The sequence below is a fragment of the Octopus sinensis genome, linkage group LG4 (genome assembly GCF_006345805.1).
Source record: "Octopus sinensis linkage group LG4, ASM634580v1, whole genome shotgun sequence".
NCBI lineage: Eukaryota > Metazoa > Mollusca > Cephalopoda > Octopoda > Octopodidae > Octopus > Octopus sinensis.
In genome coordinates this window covers 147,395,738-147,422,355 of record NC_043000.1, presented here as the reverse complement: position 1 = coordinate 147,422,355, position 26,618 = coordinate 147,395,738, and the positions used below count along the sequence as shown (strand labels likewise).

At 38.6% G+C, this 26,618-nt stretch overlaps 1 protein-coding gene across 1 annotated transcript in view; it reads left to right on the top strand.

Moving 5' to 3' along the window:
- LOC115210849 (bactericidal permeability-increasing protein) overlaps positions 1–26,618 on the top strand; it is a 95,106-nt gene that overhangs the window by 35,375 nt on the left and 33,113 nt on the right. Inside the window, exons 2-7 of the mRNA XM_029779605.2 lie at positions 9,491–9,593; positions 10,972–11,100; positions 16,964–17,037; positions 19,285–19,427; positions 21,607–21,670; positions 24,833–24,924. Of these exons, the coding sequence (XP_029635465.1) occupies positions 9,491–9,593; positions 10,972–11,100; positions 16,964–17,037; positions 19,285–19,427; positions 21,607–21,670; positions 24,833–24,924 (605 nt within the window). The remainder of the gene's footprint in view (positions 1–9,490; positions 9,594–10,971; positions 11,101–16,963; positions 17,038–19,284; positions 19,428–21,606; positions 21,671–24,832; positions 24,925–26,618) is intronic.

Below are 26,618 nucleotides of genomic sequence, written 5' to 3'. Positions count from 1 at the left end.
CAACCAAACCACGACGGGCTGGTATAATGTAATTTGCAAAGCATGCAAGGTAAAGAAAGATATCGTAGATTTTTCTTGTATAGGTGTGTTTGTGTTCTCGTCATTCTAGCAGCAGGGAAAATGATAGACAGAGTGATGTTGTAGAGAAGAAAAAGTGAAAGAGTCGTGGGACGAAACAACTGCTTCGTTGGTGAGTTACCATTGTTGTCCTTCAGTGCCTTTTCATTAAGAGACGGCGTTTCGTTCAGCCAACTCGGTTCTCACCAACTGACTTTGGCTTACGGAGTTCTTGTATTTATAACTATACAAAACTAGCTAGAAAAAATAGGTATACTCTTTTACTTGTTTCAGTCATTTGACTGCGGCCATGCTGGAGCACCGCCTTTAGTCGCGCAAATCGACCCCGGGACTTATTCTTTGTAAGCCCAGTACTTATTCTATCGGTCTCTTTTGCCGAACCGCTAAGTAACGGGGACGTAAACACGCCAGTATCGGTTGTCAAGCAATGCTAGGGGGACAAACACAGACACACAAACATATACACATACACTTATATATATATATACATATATGCGACAGGCTTCTTTCAGTTTCCGTTTACCAAATCCACTCACAAGGCATTGGTCGGCCCGGGGCTATAGCAGAAGACACTTGCCCAAGATGCCACGCAGTGAGACTGAACCCGGAACCATGTGGTTGGTTAGCAAGCTACTTACCACACAGCCACTCCTGCGCCTATGTTGCAGAGAACAAAAGATATTCTTTGGGGGTCGACTGTTATCTCAATTCAACTCTCCACCGCATACAAGAGGTTAGAAAGGTCAAGTGTCAAAGACATAAATCGGATTAGCGAGGCCATGTGTTGATTGTAACTGATGTCAACTATTGTTTTTCTGTGAGAAAAATGCTGTTGCCATGTTAAGGGAAATTGGTAGATTCAGATTCGAATCTACTCTATACTTAAATGAAGTCACAACATTACCCTCCTCCAGAGAGCTTCTAAGAAAAAGAAACGAACGATCTAGGAAGAAAAAGAAATGCATGGCTGAGAAAAACTTTCGCATATCGGGAGAGAGGATCATTGAAGTGCATACGGGACAATTTTCTATTCGGATAATTCCGAATAGCCGTGTTGCTTTGCGCTGCAAAAACGTGCAGTCAGTGGCTGGGCAGTGCGGGAATGAGTGCGTGAGGGCGTATACACGAGTGCAGGGGCAATTATCAAAATTTGTTGTAGAATAAACTCAGGTGAGCGAGTGAGTGTATTTTCAATCGCAGACTTTTTTTTGCAGGATTGCATTGTGTGAAATACCTTGAAGGTTTTTCAGAAGTGAAATGTGTCTGGCGCTGTTGTTGTAAGTAATTGTTGAGGTCAGCAAGAACAACAGTGTCGCATGCTCAAGTAATGTGCGAGACAAGTAACTTTCTCTATTCGTTACGTGATCAAACGTGTGTATCTTGATTATATTTTTAACTAAGTTGCTTTTTGCTTAAGAAGAAAGATTAGATTTTAATCTTTTAAAATCTATCTGAATTTCAGTAAGAGCGGAATTACAGGCTGTATCCCGCAATGCAAAGGATTACCCCACACTCTCTATTTCTACACACACATATTCAAATCAGTTGTCTTACGAATAATTTGAGTAATGTAAATGTGTTCGTAATAACTTACTAGCAGTATCGCCCGGCGTTGCTCGGGTTTGTAAGGGAAATAACTATATAAGCATTTTTAGAGATGTAAAGTATAATAGCCATCTCAATATGGTTAACCACAAAGAGGGGTGGGGGTACTGTAGCTTTTTACGTTCTGAGATTTAATAATACATTTTTAGAGAGTTACTTCCCTTATATATGCCAAAAATGCATTGAAAATGGGAAAAATTGATGGTAAATTTTTTTTAAAATCGTAGACTCATCGTAGACGCGCGCTCATACCCAGAAGGGCTCGATATGAATTACGACTATAAGATACCCGGTTTTGGTTAAACTGCACCTCAAAATGTGGGAGTAGTTAGGAATCTAAATCGTAGGAGACAGACAGCACACAACCTCTCTTTTATATATAAAGATATCTTCAATTTCCTTCCATAGTGTGTCAGTGAATTGTCTTAACGTGTAAATTGAGTGTTAATATGAAATCAATAGCTTTGATTTCGTTCCATAGTTCAATATTACACGCGTAAAAAGTTGTAACGCAATATTAAAAATTAGATTGTTTAAATTATTAAAAATTCGTTACATCAGAAAGAGAACAATTTAGAAGATGGATTTTTGAAAGTTGCTTGTAAATTTGAGACAGAAACAACAGCAAACTGAAAGAGGGGGGAGTTTACGAAAAATATAAACGCAGTTGTGTAATAGACTACCACCGACAATTGTAGAAACCCCTTTAACCAAACAACCTCGATTAAGGTGCAAAGGGGACAAAATTCCATTGGTTAAAGCTTTTTCTGACAACAGATTTTTTTCAATGTATTTTTTATGAAAGAATTTTTCGAACAGAATCGATTCTAACAGAGCCACAAAGCTAGAAATTAGATGAAGGGAATTAGTCGATAAATCGATTGAAGTACTTGATTAGAGTCCGGTGAGATGAAAAGTAAAGTTGACCTCGGCGGGAATTGAACCGAGAAAGTAAGAATCCAGTAGGAATAAGTTCATGCATTTTGTCCGATGCGCTAATGATTTGGTAAATGAAAGCAATGTTTATCTATTAACGAAAGCATTAGTTTCTTTTATTTTCTATAACGAAGACGGTTGCTGAAAGTTCGTAGTATTGCACTCTTCCACTCTTTTCGGTTTGAACGGCAGTTTTTTCTAGCGGTGTCATATGAAATTGTCACCCATAATTATGACCCTAGTATCGATCTATTGCATTTCAATCTATTTTAGGGTTAGGGTTAGAGTTAGGGGTGGGGGAAGGGTATTTTTTTCTTCACAAATGTAAATAAACCCAATCTGTTTCTTAAACGAGGGACATATTCATACGGTACAGAATGTTTTTTTAACCTCAATAGACGTCATTGATTGGTTGAAATTGCAGAAATTGAAGAAAAACAACAGCAAATATCTTACAAACCATATAATTTTCTCGATAAAGCCAAGAGAAAAATATGTTTTATAAACACATTCTACTAGTATACGAAGTTTAAAAGTGGTTAGTTACGTGGAAATTATTTTAAAAAACTGCCGTTCAAACCGAAAAGATCCGAGTTTTGTCCTAAGAGGCGGGTTATCCTCGGGGACATTCATCAGTGGAGGTTTTGTCTGATGCGAGGTGTCCTAAGAATGTACCCTATACTCATAGTTTGCGTAAACCCAAGTCAACCCTGGCCGGACAGAGGCATTCAAGTAATTACCACCCTGTATTTTTTCGGGGATAGTGTATCTAATGCTACGTTATTAAATATGCTTCTCCTGTTTTTAAAGACAATAAGGATATATATGTAATTTGAGGAAGATTTGCCAGTTATTTCTGGCATGCCGAACAATTACGTAGACATCGCGTCATAGTTGTTCTCTCAATTGAATCCAGTATGTATGTTGTTAGTATAAGTCAGTTCATAACCAATAAGCTTGTTTGTTTGTTGAAAGGAATTTCGAAATTAGTGAGCACTTGCTTTGATGATCATACATCTGTTATTGTTTTTGTAAGATTACTGTGCTGTCAGCGAGGACTTTCCTGTCAAATTTTGTGCTATTTGTAGTAATGGAGTTGTATATAAACCACCTTCACACTTAGAATGAATAGAGAGCATCTGTTGAACCATGTTCAGATTTCAACTACTCTCTCTCTCTCTCTTTACTCTTTTACTTGTTTTAGTCATTTGACTGCGGCCATGCTGGAGCACCGCCTTTAATCGAGCAACTCGACCCCAGGACTTATTCTTTTGTAAGCCCAGTACTTATTCTATCGGTCTCTTTTTGCCGAACCGCTAAGTAACGGGGACATAAACACACCAGCATCAGTTGTCAAGCAATGCTAGGGGGACAAACACAGACACACGAACACACACACACACACACACACACACACACACACACACACACACACACACACACACACACACATATATATATATATAGATATATACGACGGGCTTCTTTCAGTTTCCGTCTACCAAATCCACTCACAAGGCTTTGGTCGGCCCGGGGCTATAGCAGAAGACACTTGCCCAAGGTGCCACGGAACCATGTGGTTGGTAAACAAGCTACTTACCACACAGCCACTCCTGCGCCTACGTTAGCTACTTTACAACTCACATTTAATTTTGTAGCATTTTATTCGTATTGTTGTTACAGCATATAAAAATTTAACTGTTTCAACAGAATATGATACAAATTTGGTTACTAGCATTGCTTCATAGATGTTTTGCTTTTATATATATATATATATACTAGCAGTATCGCCCGGCGTTGCTCGGGTTTGTAAGGGAAATAACTATATAAGCATTTTTAGAGAGTTATAACCAAAATATAGCCAAAAAATGCATTAAAAATGGAAAAAAAATGATGGTAAATTTTTTTAAAAATCGTTGACTCATCGTAGACATTTTTAGAGAGTTACTTCCCTTATATAATAGCGAAAAAATGCATTAAAATGGAAAAAAATGATGGTAAATTATTTTAAAAATCGTAGACTCATCGTAGACGCGCACTAATACCCAGAAGGGCTCGATATGAATCACGACTATAAGATACCCGGTTTTGGTTACACTGCACCGCAAAATGTGGGAGTAGTTAGGAATCTAAATCATAGGAGACAGACACACAACTTCACTTTTATATATAAAGATATATATATATTTGTTATTTAGCTCAACAGATTTAGATGAAACAGATCTTGATCAAAAGTATTCCCGCTTACATCCCATCTTATTATCAAATGTGTTTCTTTTTTTTTTAAAGATAAATAGGTGCAGGAGTGGTTGTGTGGTAAGTAGCTTGCTTACCAACCACATGGTTCCGGGTTCAGTCCCACTGCGTGGCATCTTGGGCAAGTGTCTTCTTCTATAGCCTCGGGCCGACCAAAAGCCTTGTGAGTGGATTTGGTAGACGGAAACTGAAAGAAGCTCGTCATATATATGTATATATATATATATATATATATGCGCGTGTGTGTTTGTGTGTCTGTTTGTCCCCCTAGCATTGCTTGACAACCGATGCTGGTGTGTTTATGTCCCCGTTACTTAGCGGTTCGGCAAAAAGAGACCGATAGAATAAGTACTGAACTTACAAAAGAAAAAGTCCCAGGGTCGATTTGCTCGATTAAAGGCAGTGCTCCAGCATGGCCACAGTCAAATGACTGAAACAAGTAAAAGAGTAAAGAGAGTGTAATTTGAGAGAATCCAACTGATATTTTTGCTAGGAGTAACTGTAGAGGCTCCTTTTTGCATCGTCTCTTATTTGTCCATTTTTATTGCAGCTGTATGTTTATCAATATGGCGTACACAAAGAAGGGTGTCCTAACCCCGACTTTGTTTCCTCATAATTTTCAGAAAAATGTATGCTTTTGAATGAAATTTTGCACAAATAGGCGCGTGAGTGGCTGTGTGGTAAGTAGCTTGCTTACCAACCACATGGTTCCGGGTTCATTCCCACTGCGTGACACCTTGGGCAAGTGTCTTTTACTAGAGCCTCGGGCCGACCAAAGCCTTGTGAGTGGATTTGGTAGACGGAAACTGAGAGAAGCTCATCGTATATATATATGTATATATGTATGTATGTATGTGTGTGTGTGTGTGGTGTGTGTGTGTATGTTCGTGTGCCTGTGTTTGTCCCCCCAACATCGCTTGAGAACCGATGGTGGTGTGTTTACGTCCCCCATAATCTAGCGGTTCGGTAAAAAGAGACCGATACAATAAGTACTAGGCTTCCAAAGAATAAGTCCTGGGGGCGATTTCGTCAACTAAAGGCGGTGCTCCAGCATGGCCGCAGTCAAATGACTGAAATATAAATAAAAGAGTAAAAGAGAAAATGCCTTTCAGGCGGTGTAGATTACGATTACATCGGAATATGTTGTGAAAATATCATCGGGGCGGGGAGAAGTGTATTGAATAATTCATACGAGTTGACTTTGTTTCCTCATTACTTTCAGGCAAAAATATATATTTTGTAATGAAATTTTACAAATACCTTTCAAATGGTGTAGATTATGATTGTCTACTGCTCCACTCCTCTCCATTTGTCATTTCAGTCTTCCTCTGCCTCCATGGCCGTGTGTGTATGTGTGTGTGTGTGTGTGTGTGTGTGTGTGTGTGTGTGTGTGTGTGTGTGTGTGTTTAAGAAATAACTACTTCAGTATGTAAAAGAATATTTAATGTATATAATATATGTATATAGGCGCAGGAGTGGCTGTGTGGTAAGTAGCTTGCTAACCAGCCACATGGTTCCAGGTTCAGTCCCACTGCGTGGCATCTTGGGCAAGTGTCTTCTGCTATAGCCCCGGGCCGACCAATGCCTTGTGAGTGGATATTTGGTAGACGGAAACTGAAAGAAGCCTGTCGTATATATGTGTATATATATATATATATATATATGTATGTGTGTGTATGTGTTTGTGTGTCTGTGTTTGTCCCCCTAGCATTGTTTGACAACCGATGCTGGTGTGTTTATGTCCCCGTTACTTAGCGGTTCGGCAAAAAGAGACCGATAGAATAAGTACTGGGCTTACAAAGAATAAGTCCTGGGGTCGATTTGCTCGACTAAAGGCGGTGCTCCAGCATGGCCGCAGTCAAATGACTGAAACAAGTAAAAGAGTAAAAAGAGTGTATGCTTGCTGGTTTTATTACCCCAGAATAATTTTAGCAATATAAGTGACAAATTTATTTCCCTGACTGATTTCAAGAACTTCTCGGTTTCTTCTTCAGGTGGAAATGTCCTTGAACCATGACATACCGAAAATAGCATAGAGTTACTAATAACCAAATCATATTCTAAAGACAGTCGTTGATATATGACAAATTTTAACAAAATAAAGTTATGCGGACTGTCATGCATTGTTGCTACCAAAATGTTCATCATATGACTGCAGATTTAAAGTTTATAGCACATTAACATTGTTATGAAGCTACCCTTTCATTACTGAATTTATTTTGAGATGTTCTGTGTTTCTCTCAATTACTTTAAATATAACAAAGAATTTTGTAAAATAACTTAGTTATCATTAAGCTAGTGTTAGGAACAGTAATTGTGTCTAAGGTTTGGTGGAAGATTTTAATTCAAAACTTATGAAAAGAAGATATTTGTACTACAGCCGGGTTGGTAACGAAAGGGTAATTAAATTGTCATTTCTACTAATTGGTATTAATATCATTGAACATAAAGTATAAAATTTATAGAGGTAGATAAATTGGAAGGAGTGGAGTTCATGCATTTTCCTTGGAATATTGGTGATATAATATTCTTTTACTTGCTTCAGTCATTTGATTGTGGCCATGCTGGAGCACTGCTTTTTGTCGAACAAATCGATCCCAGGATTTATTCTTTGTAAGCCTAGTACTTCATCGGTCCCTTTTGCCAAACAGCGGAAAGACTTCCCCCACCCACTCATTTTCTCGCAATTTTTTTTTCCAAAAACTGTTTTTGGATATGGAGGAGATGCCAAAAGTTGCCAAAAATCAGCATTTTGAAATTTCGCCTCCTTCACCCAATTTCTTCATTTTTCACTTTTTTCACTAACCCTAACCATAACCCTAACCCTAAAACCTTAATCCTAACCTACCCCTAATCCTAAAACCCCAACCCTAAAACCCTAACACTAACAATAACCATAAAACCCTAACCCTAAAACCCTAACCCTAACCCTAACTCTAACCCTAAAACCCTAGCCCTAATCCTGAGACCCTAAGCCTAAGCCTAACCCTAACCCTAAAACGCTAACCCTAATCCTAGCCCTAAAATCCTAACCCTAACTATAAAAATCTTTCGAAATTTTTTTCCAGAATCATAACCTCTGTATTTTTCTGCATATTTTGAAAAAAAAAATTCTGAAAAAAGTTAAAATTGATGAAATTAGGTGGGGGGAACGAGTAATTTCAAGATACTAATTTTTGCCAATTTTTTGGCAGATTCGTATTCCCCATAGCCAAAAATGAGGGTTTGTGTAGAAAAAAAAATTTTAAAAGGGGTGTTTTGGGGTGGGGGTACAAAAGGAAGTCTTGCCCAAACTGCTAAGTTATGGGGATGTAAACACACCAACATCAGTTGTCAAGCGATGGTGGGGGGCAAACACACATACATACACACACACACGATGGGCTTCTTTTAGTCTCCGTCTACCAAATCTACTCACAAAAGCTTTGGTTGGCCTGAGGCTATAGCAGATGACACTTGCCCAAGGTGCCATGCAGTAGGACTGAACCCAGAACCATGTGGTTAGGAAGCAAGCTTCTAAACACACAGCCACGCTGCACCTAGACACAATTCCAAATGTTTACAGACATAGGTCACCAAGAATTTTTGGTGACCAGAATTTTTTGCTGCACTAAAAGCTAAAGTACAGCAACAACAATAACAACTAAAACAAAAGCCACAACAGCAACAAAACAACACCATCAACAAAACAACACCAGCAACAAAACAACAACTATAGGAGATATAATTTCAAGAAATTAAGATTTTTATTTGTAGGTAAGGGACAACTATGTACATGTTTCCTTCTATTAGACCTCATCATCATTATACAGTCTTTGTCTTTTGCCTGCAAATAAAGCTCAAGCTTTTCTTTCCTTAATTATGTAAAACTGTGTTGCACCTTGGGCAAGTGTCTTCTATAGCTCTGGGTCCACCAATGCCTTTAGAGTGAATTTGGTAGATGGAAACTTGTGGAAGTCCATCGTATGTATATATACGGTCTTTCAAAATGTGACCTCGTGTGTACCGTTGGCGATTTTTTTCCCTCTGTCTTCCCTTCTCCTATGTTTCCGACGAAGAGCTCTGCTCGAAACGTTAAACCCTCCTTCTTTCCTTCTTTCCTGAGCGTCCAATAATACTATATTTGTTCCATGTATTCGCGTTGTGTTTTTTTGTGCTTTCTTGTTTGGATTAACTATATATATATATATATATATATATATATATATGTATGTATGTGTGTGTGTGTGTGTGTTGTGTGTATAGATATAAGCACAATATATATATATAATATATATATATATATATATATATATATATATATATATATATATAATGTTGTGTGTATCTTAGTATGTGTGCTTGTCCTCTCACACTACTAGACAACCAGTGCTGGTTTGTTTGTGTCCTCTTTGCAAATCACCAACAAATACTGCTTGGTTTTTGTTTTCTTTTTCCAGCTAAGAAAAAAATATCTATTAACTAAGAATCTTTTTCACCTAGCATTCAGCACATCGTTCTTTAACTTAACAATGTATGTGGTTAATAAAAAGGAAAATAGGTCTCTACCAAAATTTAATACTTTATATTAACATTACATATCTTGTTAATTTTTCATATTCTTCTGTTTTTTTAGGAGCACAGTTGGGTGCTGATGTCCTTTATCAAAAGCTAAAACATATGAATTACATCCCAGATTTGATTACAAAACAAAATGGTGTTGAAATGACCATAACCAAGTGAGTATGTTCAGCAAATTTACTGATTTTAAATTGGTTATTTTCTTTATTCCAGTGCTTTTCAAACTTTTTGCTGGAGCGGAACCCCAAGGAAACATTCCACTGGCTCGAGGAACCCCTGAGCAATGATTTAATAGTCTTATGCACACATATCTGCACAGGAGAATTAAAAATTACTGTCGATTTTAGCAGTTTTGTAACTTCTTGCGGAACCCATGGACTGTACTGGCGGAACCCTGGTTGAGAACCACTGCTTTATTCTATATTTACTGCCTTCATTAACTGTCACTGTTTAACTCTGTATTATTTACATCACTTAAAGGTCTCTCAGTCGACAGAAATAGTGACCAAATTTCCCATAGATCTCACACATTTATAGGTACAGGCGTGGCTGTGTGGTAAGAAGTCTGCTTCCCAAACACATGGTTTTGGGTTCATCTTACTGCATGGCACCTTGGACACAAAAGTCTTTTACTGTAGCCTCAGGCTGATCAAGGCCTTGTGAGTGGATTTGGTTGACAGAAACTGAAAAAAGCCCATCATGTATGTGTATGTATGTGTGTTTGTGCATATGTCTGTACACTACATAGGCACCTTGATGGCCCCTATACTCATGACCCTGGAGAATAACTAGGATGTGACAATTGGAAGGAAAGAGGTGTGTGTGTGTATACTGGTAAAGCATGCACATACACACACTTAGACACACATAGTTGGTAGATCTCCTTTGACTGGGGGTTGTGGGAGTGTGTGTGGGGTACAGTAGAGAGGAAGATGATATTATACTGAGAGACAAAGGGTTAAAGTACGAGATAAGGACTGCTTTATCTAGTGTGTTCTTTTTTTTTTTCTTTCTGAAACTATGGGGTGTTATTTGAAGAAAATTTGGCTACTGTGTCTTGCAGATTGAACAACCACATAGGGGCTATCTCATTGGCTTGTGTGCTTTAAGGATGCTCTACGGGTAACATAAATCATGTGTAAGTAGCAGCAGTTACTGATCTATTTGTTTTCAGTGGAGAAATCCTAACAACAGACCCGCATACTCTAGTGGTTAGGATTCTTAGCTTTTACCCATGCAGCCTGGCTTCATTCCTGACATGGGTATGTGTTACTTTTGCTGGCAGTGCCCTAGCATGGCCACTGCTTATATCCTGTTTTTGTAATGTTAAGTGAATGAATAAGGAACATAAATCCCACTTGATGGAATTCTAATCAAGATAGCTTGTTTCTGAAGATTAGAATTCTTTTATTGACTAATTCCTCATGTCTAAAATTGCTGGCCTTGTACCAAAATTGGAAACCATTACGTATATTATTATCACTTTTTATTAATACACTCTGTAACAATTCAATATGGTATTATTTTATTTTCCAGCTTATCTATTGTGGATTTTTCTCCACCAGTTGGCAATGCTGAGCTGATTCCTGATCATGGAGTGCGATGGATCCTTTCCATTAATCATACAAAAGTGAGCGGATATTGGAACTATATCACACGTGCTTGGTAAAGTGATATTTCTGTTTTGTATTTTTACTAAGCCTTGCTTTTTGTTGTTCTTTTCTTAGTACATTGTAGGAGTTGGGATTGGTTGAAAGAAGGCTCCTATGAACATTAATACTTATGGCTGTGTGGTTCTAAGAAGTTCCCTTTGCAACTGTGTTGTTCAGGTTCAATCCCACCGCATAGTACCTTGGGTAAACGTCTTCTATGACAGCTTCAGATTGACCAGAGCCTTGTGATTGCACTTTGGTTGATAGAAACCGTGTGGAAATTGATCAGGGAGACTGCATCTGGTTTGGAATTATAGACTCGAACTATTGCCTGGTTTAACACTGCTACCTGGCTCTTGGGTGCTCTTAGCAGGGTTCTTCAAATTGTTGCAAGCATTTTGGCTAGGTTCCTGATTTAGGATAACACCCTCTCTATCGCCCACCAGTCTAGAATGTCCTGAAAAGGCCATGGGTGTTATTATTCCTTCCCTGTAAGTAAGTATAAGTGCGCCCTTTTAAAGCCTAGCCAGGCTCATGGGCCTGGTTTCCCGGTTTCTATGGCGTATGTGTTCCCCAGCTGGACGGAACCCCAGTCCATCGCAGCTTTACTTATTTTTGCCAGCTAAGTGGACTGGAGCAATGTGAAATGAAGTGTTTTGCTCAAGAACACAACGTGTCGCCCGGTCCAGGAATCAAAACCACAATCTTACGATCATGATGCTGACACCCTAACCACTAAGCCACACACCTCCACACATTCCTTCCCTGACTTAACCATAAAAATAAACCAAAGTATGATATTTATTAAGATTTCTCTATCAATGTTTCCTTGATTTCTTATCTTCTTTTGTTTAATTAGTTTGTCTAACTCTTATTCTATCATAGGAACCCATTCAGGCCAAGGTTATCTCCACTTCTAATGTATAGTTCCTGATATAGGGCTACTCTGTTACGGATAACTTTTCCCACATGAGGGATTTGATCCCAATATTGGGGGTTAATTAAAACATTCAGCAAATTCACAGTACTGCCATTGCTTACAGCAGAAAGCAAATCCATTTTGTGGTAAGAAAAGAAAAAAAATTTACAGTGACTTGTTTAGCTCCAGGTTATCCTTGATCAAGTAAATTTATGATCAAAGATACTTCAACTAGGTCAATCTTGTCTGTTTAGGAGTATGTAGCATGTGACGTGATCACATGACCGACTAGACCATCAGATGTTGCTACACATCGCTGGTCATAATGCGTTCCCATTGTTTTAGCCTTCGAACGACGCCACCCCCGCTGGCTAAGCGAGCAGGCCAACAGAAGAAAGAGAGAAAGAGTGGTGAAAGAGTACAGCAGGGACCACCACCCCCTGCCAGAGCCTCATGGAGCTTTTAGGTGTTTTCGCTCAATAAACACACACAACGCCCGGTCTGGGAATCGAAACCGCGATCCTACGACTGCGAGTCCGCTGCCCTAACCACTGGGCCATTGCGCCTCCACATGTAGTATGTGGTAGTGCATTACTTATTGGCCATTTTTGGACAATGGATATTAAATGATGATGATGATGATCATGATCATTTCTCTGTCAAATGTAATACTTATTTATTCACATTGATTTGAATTAGTCATGCATTACCTTGTAGCTTTGAGACTATAATGATGTGACTGTTTATTTTTAGACTAACATTGTAGGGTAAGTGTGAGAGGCCAGATCTGGCCAGTTTGGACATAGAACAGGTAGAATATTTTGGCTGCATATGGCCGATTTAAATGCTAAAGGGTTAAGACATTAGAGTGTGATTTAAGGGAAAACTAGCTACTATTTCTAGCAGGTTGAGCAACCACATAAAGATTCTCTCTTTACTCTTTTACTTGTTTCAGTCATTTGACTGCGGCCATGCTGGAGCACCGCTTTTAGTCAAGCAAATCGACCCCGGGACTTATTCTTTGTAAGCCCAGTACTTATTCTGTCGGTCTCTTTTGCCGAACCGCTAAGTGATGGGGATGTAAACACACCAGCATCGGTTGTCAAGCAATGCTAGGGGGACGGACAATCACAGACACACAAACACATACACACACATATATATATATATATACATATATACGACAGGCTTCTTTCAGTTTCCGTCTACCAAATCCACTCACAAGGCATTGGTCGGCCCGGGGCTATAGCAGAAGACACTTGCCCAAGATGCCACGCAGTGGGACTGAACCCGGAACCATGTGGTTGGTTAGCAAGCTACTTACCACACAGCCACTCCTGCACCTATGTCTTGTTGCTCATATAATTCATTAGAGCTTGTTGGTTAAAAATCTTTGCCAGGGATGTTGTACAACACTGTTGATTGGATATACACCATCAAATCTATAGAATGTACAACAGTTTTCTGTTGATTCAGCTTCTGTGAATCTTTTTTTGTATAAACCTTGTCTGAACATATGTATTCTGTGTAGTTACAGTTTCTGTGAATACTAACATTTATTTGTTGACTGCATGTAAATTCTGTATGTATGTAGAATGTAAATATACAGCTATATGTGTTTGTGTGTACACTTGTACATGGTGCAGTGTGTAAATTGTTGCCGTTTTATATTTTTAATTTCATGTATGCACATTGTTTATTTTTGATTTTGTTGACTACATAGTATGGTAGGGTCATTTGGGCACCGTCTGTGAGAAAAACAGTACCATGATGCAATTCACTCTGCCAGAATTTGGAAACGATATGCTGTATTGCTTGGCATTCATGCAGGAAGCTCCAATACAAACATTTCAGAGTGGGTGTCAATCTGAGGACCGCAATCTGAGGACATATACCAAGTGATAAAAATCAAACATTCTGTTAACATCATGGTGTTTAGAGTGATCACTAATGATGGCAATGTTATACCCCCATTCATCTTCCCATATGGCCTTAGAAGCTTACATCAAGTGCCTGGAAGAGGTAGTGCTGTCCTGGGCCAAGAGGGTGGCTACTGGAACATCCTATGCCTGGTAACAGGATTCTTCACCATGTCACACAAGCAGGAGAACCCAGTCATGGCTGTCAGACAATTTCTGCGACCACATCATCCCTAACATCTGGCCACCTAACCCCCCAAACTGCAACCCCCTTGATTATTATGTGTGGGGCTCAGTTGAGTGAGAGACCAAACAAAACTCTTTGTAACACCAAAGATGAACTGAAGGCAAGGGTTATGGCAGCGTTCACTAGCTTAAATAAGGCGACTGTCCAGAAGAGTTGCTGGAGATTCCGAAGTCATCTGGAGGCCGTGGTTGAAGTCAATGGTGATTTTATTGAATAAATTTACTCTTTAATATTTCAAAATATTTTTATGTAATTTTGGTAAATATATCTGTTAAAATGAGATGTCAGTATTATTTTCATTTTTGTGTAACTTAGACGACAATATATGTATATGTGGAGGCACAATGGCCCAGTGGTTAGGGCAGCGGACTCGCGGTTTCAATTCCCAGACCGGGCGTTGTGAGTGTTTATTGAGCGAAAACACCTAAAAGCTCCTCGAGGCTCTGGCAGGGGGTGGTGATCCCTGCTGTACTCTTTCACCACTCTTTCTCCCACTCTTTCTTCTGTTGGCCTGCTCGCTTAGCCAGTGGGGTGGCGTCATTCGAAGGCTAAAACAATGCGAACGCATTGTGACCAGCGATGTGTAACTACATCTGATGGACTGGTCGGTCACGTGATCACGTGATATATGTATATGCATGGATGTTTGTGCAGCCTTTGTTTTTATATCTGCAGGTGTAATATAATTTAAAACTGTATACAGCTATGGTACGACCACACTTGGAATTCGCATCATCAGTTTGGAACCCCTATCTTGCACAGAACATTGACCTCCTGGAATCTGTCCAGAGACGTGCAACCAAATGCATACCCTCCATCAGACACCTACCATATTCTGAGCGCCTTGTTTCCCTGGGCATGGATTCACTGAAGCTCCGGCGTTTGGCAACGGACTTGGTAAACACCCACAAAGTTATCAACCACCTCACCAACAACAACACTGAACACCTTTTTGATCTCCATGTGTCTAACACACGTGGACATGCCTACAAAGTCAGAAAACAAACACAGCTCCCATGACTTTCGGAAACATTTTTTCACCCTCAGAGTTGCTGAAGCATGGAATAAACTGCCTGCGTCAGTTGTTGACTGCCATGACACTGCATCCTTTAAGGCCCTCATGCTTTCCGAAATCCGCCGAAACTACACCTGATTATATATACACTTTAGATGAGTTGTAGTGCACCTGAGCACTGTACACAATGTTTTATCTTTATTATTATTATTATTGGCGATCTTTCGTCTCTAGTAGACCTTTCCGTCGATTTCCGTAAAATTTTTTTTTTTTACATATGGCCTTGCGGGAACTTTTGAAGTAATACACATACACCGAGTAAAAAATTTCAGTTATCTCTGTCTCTTCACACACACTAACAGAAGCACTTCACTTACACAACATACTGTCTGTCTCCCACACCCCATCAAACACACACACACATGTACATCAATGCTTCACATGCACGGTAACTTCAAAAGAACTTCCCTCGTCATACAATCGCTTTCTCATAGTCTCTTTCGCTCTCATTACTTCAAAAGTTCCCGCAAGCCCATATGTAAAAAAAAAAAAAATTTTTTTTACAGAAATCGACGGAAAGGTCTACTAGAGACGAAAGATCGCCCCATTATTATTATTATTATTATTATTATTATTATTTTTAATGTATGCATTTGTGTACGTTTGTATACAGGAGTAATCTGTGCTTGAGTATGTACATGTTTGTGATTGCTTGTAGAGACTTGTGTATGTGGATGCTTGTATATATGCTTGTATAGGCGCAGGAGTAGCTGTGTGGTAAGTAGCTTGTTTACCAACCACATGGTTCTGGGTTCAGTCCCACTGCGTGGCACCTTGGGCAAGTGTCTTCTACTATAGCCTCGGGCCGACCAAAGCCTTGTGAGTGGATTTGGTAGACGGAAACTGAAAGAAGCCCGTCGTATATATGTATATATATATATATGCGTGTGTATGTGTTTGTGTGTCTGCGTTTGTCTCCCTAGCATTGCTTGACAACCGATGCTGGTGTGTTTATGTCCCCGTTACTTAACGGTTCGGCAAAAAGAGACCGACAGAATAAGTACTGGGCTTACAAAAAGAATAAGTCCTGGGGTCGAGTTGCTCGATTAAAGGCGGTGCTCCAGCATGGCCACAGTCAAATGACTGAAACAAGTAAAAGAGAAAAGAGTAAAAGAGTACGTATGCTTGAGTATGTAAGATTTTCTTTTGTATTCACATATGTGTATATTCACGTGATCACGTGACTGACCAGCCTGTCAGATGTTGTTACACATCGCTGGTCACAATGCATTTGCATCGTTTTAGCCTTCGAATGACGCCACCCCGCTGGCTAAGCAAGCAGGCCAACAGAAGAAAGAGTGGTGAAAGTGTACAGCAGGGATCACCACCCTCTGCCAGAGCATCGTGGAGCTTTTAGGTGTTTTCGCTCAATAAACACACACAACGCCCAGTCTGGGAATCGAAACCGCGATCCTACGACTGCGAGTCCGCTGCCCTAACCACTGGGCCATTGCGCCTCCACATGTGTATATTTATAGTTACAAATGCATGTGTATGTGTGACTGATTATATGTAAACATATGTATATACTTGTCTCTCGTCATATAAATATGTATATATCTGCATGGGTGTAGAGAATATTTTGTGTTCTTTATATGTCAAAACATTTATCGTTTTGTATTAATATTGATTTTCAATATTGACATGAGGCCAAATTTTGTATAATGATTAACTGAATTTTAAAGAATATTCTTTTTTCTCTTTAACTATTCAAAGGTTTACCTTTCAAGATGAAGGAAGCTTTTTAGCTGTTCTTCATGAAACAACACTGAATATTACAATTGAAATCAGTTAAGTTTCAAAATTTTACTTATTTGAAGTATGTTTTTTCACATCCTTTTTATTCATTTGAAATAGAAATAATGGTTTTATTGACAGGTTAATGAGAAGTGGTTAATTGAGAAAGTTGACACTTCTCATTAATAATACCTCCTTACACCTGTCAAAAAGGTTAGTGGATTAGAAGAATCAGTAGAGCAATGGATACTCTAGTTTGAGTAACCCTTTTGATACCAACCTGGCTGAAACCACCTCTGGCTCTCTAGTACATATGTCTTGTTTTCAAAAGTTCTGAATTAAAATCTTCCACCAAACCTTAATCACAATTTATGTTCCTAACACTAGCTTACTGATAAGTAATTTATATTACTGAATTCTTTGTTATATTTAGAAGTAATTGGAAAAAAAAACACAGAGCATCTCAACAGAAATATGGTATCTAAAGTGTTAAACTGGGTGTAACCTTACTCCTATAATTAAGGCCTTGGGCCTATAATACAAAGACACAAAGACATACACACACTCATATACACAGATGTGTGTACACACATACATGCACACACACACACACACACACACATGATTGACTTCCACACAGTCTACGTCTAACAAATTCATTCACAAGGCTTGGTTGGCCCAGGACTATAGCAGAAGACACTTGTCCAAAGTGCTGTGTAGTGGGACTGAATCTAAAACCATTGCAAAGTGAACTTCTTTACTCAGCAATGCTTGCACCTATGCTATTACAAAAACTTTTGTATGAATTACTAGCAGTATCGCCCGGCGTTGCTTGGGTTTGTAAGGGAAATAACTATATAAGCATTTTTAGAGAGTTATAGCCAAAAAGTAGGAAAAAAATGCATTAAAAATGGAAAAAAAATTATGATAAATTTTAAAAAATTCGTTGACTCATCGTAGACATTTTTAGAGAGTTACTTCCCTTATATAATAGCGAAAAATATGCATCAAAATGGAAAAAATGATGGTAAATTATTTTTTAAATCGTAGACTCATCGTAGACATTTTTAGAGAGTTACTTCCCTTATATAATAGCGAAAAATATGCATCAAAATGGAAAAAATGATGGTAAATTATTTTTTAAATCGTAGACTCATCGTAGACGTGCGCTAATACCCAGAAGGGCCCGATATGAATCACGACTATAAGATACCCAGTTTTGGTTACACTGCACCGCAAAATGTGGGAGTAGTTAGGAATCTAAATCGTAGGAGACAGGCACACAACTTCACTTTTATATATAAAGATTAATATATGTAATCAAAAGCATGGTCTATATAGCAAGACTGGTAAAGTGTCAGACAAGATATTATATTTAATTATGTGTCTTTAAGTTCTTAGTTCAAATCTTGGTCGAACCAACTTTCTCTTTCAATCTTCTGAAATCTGTATCACAGCCAACAAAATTCATATGTGCCAGTTCACATTATCATCATCAAAAGCCCTTAACTGATGCACTCTAACTGGGGTGCCACTCTAGACACATTAGTAGTCAGCCGTCACCACTAGTCTCTGTTCTCTGTCATGTGTAGCAGGGTTGCAGTGTTGTGACTGACTAATCCAGTCTTTGATTTTGTCTAATCAGGATTATCTCTGTCTGCCTCTCTCTTGTCCTCCCTCATCTATACCCTGAAGAATGATTTTGGACAGGGAATTTCGGTAGCATACACAACCGTACCAGGCAAGCTTCCTTCTTTTTATCTGCATAAGAAGTGTTTCTGTCTGCCAATGTATTTGTTGACTTGCTGCCTGACAAAGCTGTTTGTTTTGTACTCTGTGGGGTGTGTGGGGTGTATAGCAGCCTTCTGAAGCACCTGTACTCAAATACCTGGATTCTTTGTTCCATGTCAGCTGTAAGAGTCCAGCTCTCACACCCATACAGAAAGATCAAAGTCACCAGAGACTTGTTGTACTCTGAGTCTTATTGGAAAACTAATGGCTATTCCATGGGGTGTTCAGCTTCAATCATAGCAGGAAAGGCTAATCCGAGTCTTGTTATTTCGTTTTGAGATCTGCTGTCCTTGAACAGTAAATCTCAAAAAGAAATCACAAGAAGTGGTTACCAGGGTGTGACTGAGAATGGTATTGGAGCCAAAAGTGAGAGTCAGATAAGAACCCATGTATCCTTCCATCCTTAGAGATGTTGTTGCTAGAAACTATGGTATTAGCTCTACCTGAACACCCTAATCCATGTATTCATAATTAAAGAATGTGAAAATATTTTTATCATGTCATTTCAGCTCGCAGCAGTTATGGTGGATTTGTGATGACAGTATCTGAATGTGAAAGTATCATCAACTTAGAAATGAATTTGGGCAGTTGGCTTTATAATATCGTAGCGAGTCTGGCACAACCGTTTTTGGAGAACATTTTGCAGAGTCAGGTATTTTACTGATTTCTTTATATTACTTAAGGTCAATTTTGAGAAAATTGAAAAGCCAGTGCTTTAGGATGGAGTCCATTGAAATCTTTTTTAGTTTCACCATCAGAAATGGTGTGAATTGGTGGTTGGTCTTTTGGATGCCTGCATCTAATGATGCTGCTGTCTTCAATATGGAAAAAATGTATATACGATAAATATCTATAAGAGCAAGGTATATAAATTATTAGAAAATACATTTAATATCTGTTTATATTATTACATTGTAAAATAAATAATTGGATGGATGGAAGCACTCCGTTGGTTACGACGATGAGGGTTCCGGTTGATCCGAATCAACGGAACAGCCTGCTCGTGAAATTAACGTGTAAGTGGCTGAGCACTCCACAGACACGTGTACCCTTAAAGTAGTTCTCGGGGGATATTCAGCGTGACACAGAGAGTGACAAGGTCGGCCCTTTGAAATACAGGTACAACAGAAACAGGAAGTAAGAGTGAGAGAAAGTTGTGGTGAAAGAGTACAGCAGGGATCACCACCATCCCCTGCCGGAGTTTTCACTCAATAAACACTCACAACGCCCGGTCTGGGAATCGAAACCGCGATCCTATGACCGCAAGTCCACTGCCCTAACCACTGGGCCATTGCGCCTCCAAAATAAATAATTATTATTATTCTGAATACTAAAACATGGCTTTGCAAAATTGGTAACTTGGCAGACTAAAATGTATAACAAAATTTAATTCAGTCCCATTGTTTTGAGTTAAGATCCTTTTAGTACTACTTTGCCATTTATGGTTGATAAAATAGATACCGGTGATTTACTGGGATTGATTCATCTGATTATATTTCTTCTTTAAAAATGTGAAGCCTTAATGATTTGAGAAATCATTTTTTTTTCAGGAAACTAGTCTGTTAGAAAATCTCTGTTCGAGATAGAAGCAGTATATGAACTGAAAAGCGTTGCTTGTGGTCATTTTAATGTGGCTGTTCTCTAAGAGACCACATTACTGCCATTTAACCCCAGGAAGACCTCTCCTCCAGTTGGTTTACTCAGTGCACTTCTTGCACTTGGTATTTATTTGCAAGCAGGAGATAACTCCTGCTACCTTGCTTCAAGATTTTAAAAGGTCTGAAATTTTGGTTTCAAATTTTAGCACAAGCCCAGCAATTTTAGGGAAGAGAGTAAGTCAATTACATCAACCCCAGTGCTCAACTGGCATTTATTTTATCAGTCCTGAAAGGATGAAAGGCAACTGAGAGTTCTCTTTTTTCTCTTTCAAATCAGTTCTTATGATGTCTAATGTTATTCTATGTTAAAAATCTTAGCTCTTACTTCATTCTTAAAATATGTTAGAGAGTATAATTATTTCTGACTTTTGTGTGTCCTGTCAATCTTTTGTATACACCATGAAATTGCATAAAACGACAAAATCTGTGTGTATAGCTTGAAATAGTTTAAGAAATAAAACCTGAAAACACACCAGTTTCAGACTTATTACTGGTGCATATTGACTTCGGTAATGTTTTGATTCCACTTATCTGTATTTACTTATATTGTTTCAAGAATTAAAAAACGATGACTATTGAGTTATGCCATGAGCAGCAAAAAAACTAACTTGAACTAATTGTGATGAAAAAAAACATTGAAATATTAATTATTGATTAATGTTATTTTAATTATTTTGGTCAGTAAGAAAAACAACTTCAGAAATGTTTTGGTTTTATTCTGATCTCATTAGCAAAACATATGCATTATCATACCTAATGAAGTATTGATGGGTGATTCATCAAGTAAATTAATGTGCAAGAATACAAACTACTTGATGTAGAAAACTAGAATTGTTTTGAGATATAAATTACTCAAGGATGCTATCTGCAGGAAAAGCTGTTGTTAACTTAGTCTTAAGATATAATTCAGGGATTATTAAGCTAATTGAATATTATGCAGCAAGGGGAAAACAATATTTACCAATGTACAGTCTTGTACATTTATATCACTTTCATATCACTACTTTGCTAAGAATGGTGAAGATTATGTTTTGATGATGAGGTCATAAGACAGAAACATGTTCACGATTATATCCTGTACTTACCAGACATAAACAGAAATATGGTAGGCATTGATATTATTTAATTTCATTCCATATTTCATTGTAATAATTTTGTTATCTTCATTTTCAGCTTTGTGACATTGCTACAGGAATTATCAAAGTTGATGCCATGTCAATTTTGGAAAAGTTGCCAGGTAATACAGAAAATACAGAAAATATTATTTGTGTATATAAATGTGTATATGCATATAAATGTGTATATGTAAGTGGGTCTCTTTACTCTTTTACTTGTTTCAGTCATTTGACTGCGGCCATGCTGGAGCACCGCCTTTTAATCGAGCAACTCGACCCTAGGACTTATTCTTTTGTAAGCCCAGTACTTATTCTATCGGTCTCTTTTGCCGAACCGCTAAGTAACGGGGACATAAACACACCAGCATCAGTTGTCAAGCAATGCTAGGGGGAGAAACACAGACACACAAACACACACACGCATATATATACATATATACGATGGGCTTCTTTCAGTTTCCGTCTACCAAATCCACTCACAAGGCTTTGGTTGGCCCGAGGCTATAGTAGAAGACACTTGTCCAAGGTGCCACGCAGTGGGACTGAACCTGGAACCATGTGATTGGTAAGCAAGCTACTTACCACACAGCCACTCCTGCGTCTGTGACTATGTGTACATATTCATCTCTATAGTAGCTAGTATGACAAACTAATACCTAATGACTTCATACAATGAGTCTTATACATAGAAATGACTTCACTCGCAGGAATAAAAGACGGTAATAGTTTAATTTTTGGCCTACCACATGTTTCTGATTTAGCCAGTGGTAACCGTAGTTCATTAAAAACAGGATTGGGTTACATATAAATGCTGTAATGTTGACATCCTCAAAGATCAAAATCTCTCAAAAGATAACTCAGAAGAAAATGAGAAAGTTCTTAAAAAAAGATATTTATTTTCAATTTCAAAAAGATCATTTAATTGAGAAACATATTAAAAACAAAATTCATAAAAAAGGGGGGAAAAAATTCAAAATTTAGTAGTAGTAGTAGTAGTAGTAGTAGTAGTAGTGGTATTAGTAGTAGTAGTAGCAGCAGCAGCAGTATTATTATCATCATCATTATTATTATTATTATTATTATTATTATTATTATTAGTAGTAGTAGTAGTAGTAGTAGTAGTAGCAGCAGCAGCCACAGCATTATTATTATTATTATTATTATTATTAGTAGTAGTAGTAGTAGTAGTAGTAGTAGTAGTAGTAGCAGCAGCAGCAGCAGCAGCAGCAGCAGCATTATTGTTATTATTATTATTATTAGTATTAGTAGTAGTATAGTAGTAGTAGTAGTAGTAGTATCAACAGTAGCAGCAGCAGCAGCGATAGCAGGAGCAGCAGTTACTGTCATTGCCTCTGCCACCACCGCTGCCGCCACCACTACTGCCTTCACCAGCTCCGCTCTCTTCCTCCCCCTCCTCGCCACCACCACCACTATCATCCTCATTAGCTGCAGCATGGGTCAGATGGAATTTGTTGAGGCGGATTTTCTACAGCTGGATGCTCTTCCTGTTGCTGACTCTCATGTCTTTCCGAGAAAGATAATATTTCTCCATGGCCAGACATGTTTTATCATGGAAGATTGGAAATGAACAACATCACTTGTATGACGGTGATATTAATTTATAACCATCACATGATGTCAAGAGAAGGGTACATACAAACATACAAAATACATGCATTTACACATACATACACACACACACACATACACACACTCAAACACCGTAAATCCTCAAGTATAGTCTGCCCTTGAGTATAATACGCAGGGGATTTTTAGGGGGCTGTACCTCTGAAAAACCTAAACCTTGTGTATAATATGCACCCCTTCTCTAACTTGAGTCAAGGAGGTCTATATAACGTCCTTGGTTTGTAAAATTGTATATGGCAACGTCCTTTATTATTATTGTATATATAAGGTGTGGCTGTGAGGTAAGTAGCTTGCTAACCAACCACATGGTTCCAGGTTCATTCCCACTGCGTGGCATCTTGGGCAAGTGTCTTCTGCTATAGCCCCGGGCCGACCAATGCCTTGTGAGTGGATTTGGTAGACGGAAACTGAAAGAAGTCTGTTGTATATTTGTATATATATATATATATGTGTGTGTGTGTGTTTGTGTCCCCCTAGCATTGCTTGACAACCGATGCTGGTGTGTTTACGTCCCCGTCACTTAGCGGTTCGGCAAAAGAGACCGATAGAATAAGTACTGGGCTTACAAAGAATAAGTCCCGGGGTCGATTTGCTCGACTAAAGGCGGTGCTCCAGCATGGCCGCAGTCAAATGACTGAAACAAGTAAAAGAGTAAAAGAGTAAAGACCACATTCTCTACTGTGTTCACCCCACTCTCTCTCTCTCTCTCACTCTCTCTCCCCTACCCCTCTCTGTCTTTTGTATATGGCTTGGAAAAAGATTTGGCTGCTATTTCTTGCAAGTTGATAATAATGAAAATGACAATGATAATATATATATATATATATATATATATATATAGGTAAACAGTAAAAATAATTACAGACATGGACAAGAACATGAAACACCACAGAGACGACACAAGAACCACAGGACGGGACATTCGAAGCCCTCAGTCATCAGTCAAGAACCAGATCATCTTAGCAATTTTGGCTGATTAATCTTGAGATGGCTCCGATATGGGCAGCCCGCCAAGGGAAATCTAAGCCAAGCGCATTAGATCCCCTGGAAGAAAGCTTCGAATGTATACAACACGAGGACGGAAAACGAACGAAGTACACGAACAAAAATACAGAATACGTGACACCAATAAGTATACAAAAACGTAAAAACAATAACGGTAAAAATAAAAAACAAAACAAAACCAGGACGTAAGACAAGGGTCTTTCGACAGGACGAGTTGAGTTTGGGGCTGGCTTATGAAGTTGTGCCTAATGGCCGCAGGGAGACGAACAAATACGTGTTGCTTCGGCGACTGCTGGAACGAAAAGAGCGCTCAACAGTAGCTAGCGGTCACGTGAGAACAAAAGACAGGAGAAAGGGACAGATGAAAAGAGAGAGAAGGTGGACGAGGGAGGAGAAGAAAGAGACAGATCGAGGGGGCTGGAGGTGAGAGAGATAGAGAAACGTAGAAGGGGGGGGGGAAGACGGATGGAGAGGGAAAGAAAGGAAGGGGAATAAGGGAGGAGAGAGAGAGAGAGAGAAAGAGACAGATTAAGAGTCGTATCAATGCTAGAGAAAAAATATACTTATCGTATAAGGACAATTGTGGATACGTAGCCGATATATATTATATGTGTGTATATGTATATTTTCAGTGAATATCACCTTCCAGAACAACTACGTGATGGACTACAGCATGTTGGAACCACCTTACTTCACCGAAGACTACATGGAAACATACCATAAGGTGTACATTTTTCACTAAGTCAAAAATTTTCATTTTATAAAACCATGATTAGTTTTTGTTATATATTTCTTTCAGTTTTTTTTTTTACAGACATTATTTATGCTTTTATGTTCCAGTAATGGGCAGTAAGTTTACAGAAATGGTAAGCTTAGTAAAATAAGGTAAGGCAATGCTCAGAATCTGAGGAAACTTGGTGTGGGTTTGTATTGGCAAGAATTAATCCAAAGTGATCAACTTTCCTTTATTAAGATGACTACTAGTAGATGCTATCATCATCATCATCATCATCATCATTATCATCACCCAGTATGCTGTAATCATTAAGGGCCGTTGATAGGTGGAATTTGAAATATTTTGGGATAAAAGTCTGTGAGGTGCTACTCTGTGTCATTTTCTCATTTACTCATTTTCAGATGAGTGAACTGGAACAATGAGAAATGAAGAATTTTGTCCAAGAACAATGTTCTGCTCAGTGTTGGAATTGAATCCACAACCTTATGATTGATTGTGTTGTGTCCCAATAGCCTAAGCACTAGGCCATGCATCTTCACATACCTATTTCTTTACTACCCACAAGGGGTTAAACACAGAGAGGACAAACAAACGGATTAAGTCGATTACGTCGACCCCAGTGCGTAACTGGTACTTAATTTATCGACCCTGAAAGGATGAAAGACAAAGTCGACCTCGGCGGAATTTGAACTCAGAACGTAACGGCATCTTCACATACCAGTCCTCAAATCTTGCATATGCAAGATGCCAACAACTCTTGACAGTTACAGCACTTTGGACAATGATACTAATTGAAAGTTTTGAAAAAGGTCTTTTATTTCAGGATAAGTGCCTTTTCTCCTTTATGTAGATGCAGGAATGACTGAATGTTTACGATGTTTATTTCACCATCTCAAGAAGATTCAGTCTTATTGTAGAGTATCTTGTATAGCCATAGCTTCAAATTGATTCAAACCTTGTGTGGTAAGTAGCTTGCTAACCAACCACATGGTTCCGGGTTCAGTCCCACTGCGTGGCATCTTGGGCAAGTGTCTTCTGCTATAGCCCCGGGCCGACCAATGCCTTGTGAGTGGATTTGGTAGACGGAAACTGAAAGAAGCCTGTCGTATATATGTATATATATGTGTGTGTGTGTGTTTGTGTGTCTGTGTTTGTCCCCCTAGCATTGCTTGACAACCGATGCTGGTGTGTTTACGTCCCCGTCACTTAGCGGTTCGGCAAAAGACACCGATAGAATAAGTACTGGGCTTATAGTCAAGTCTCATCACATTGGGTTACACTAATACAGTGTGAAAATTATATTAAAGGTACGTCTGTGTAATACTCAGCCACTTACATGTAAACACATTGAGTAAGCATTTCAGCTGAGTGAACAACTGGAATACTCGTTGAAACCTATGAAAGACTGTTGTCAAATAAATGAGAAATAATCTTCAGCATATGAAAGTTTGGTGTCTATCATAAATATTTTTGGATAATCTTGTAAATATTCCTGATAGATGAATTGAGATATATATATATACTCTTTTACTCTTTTATTTGTTTCAGTCATTTGACTGCGACCATGCTGGAGCACCGCCTTTAGTCGAGCAACTTGACCCCGGGACTTATTCTTTGGAAGCCCAGTACTTATTCTATCAGTCTCTTTTGCCGAACCGCTAAGTGATGGGGACGTAAACACA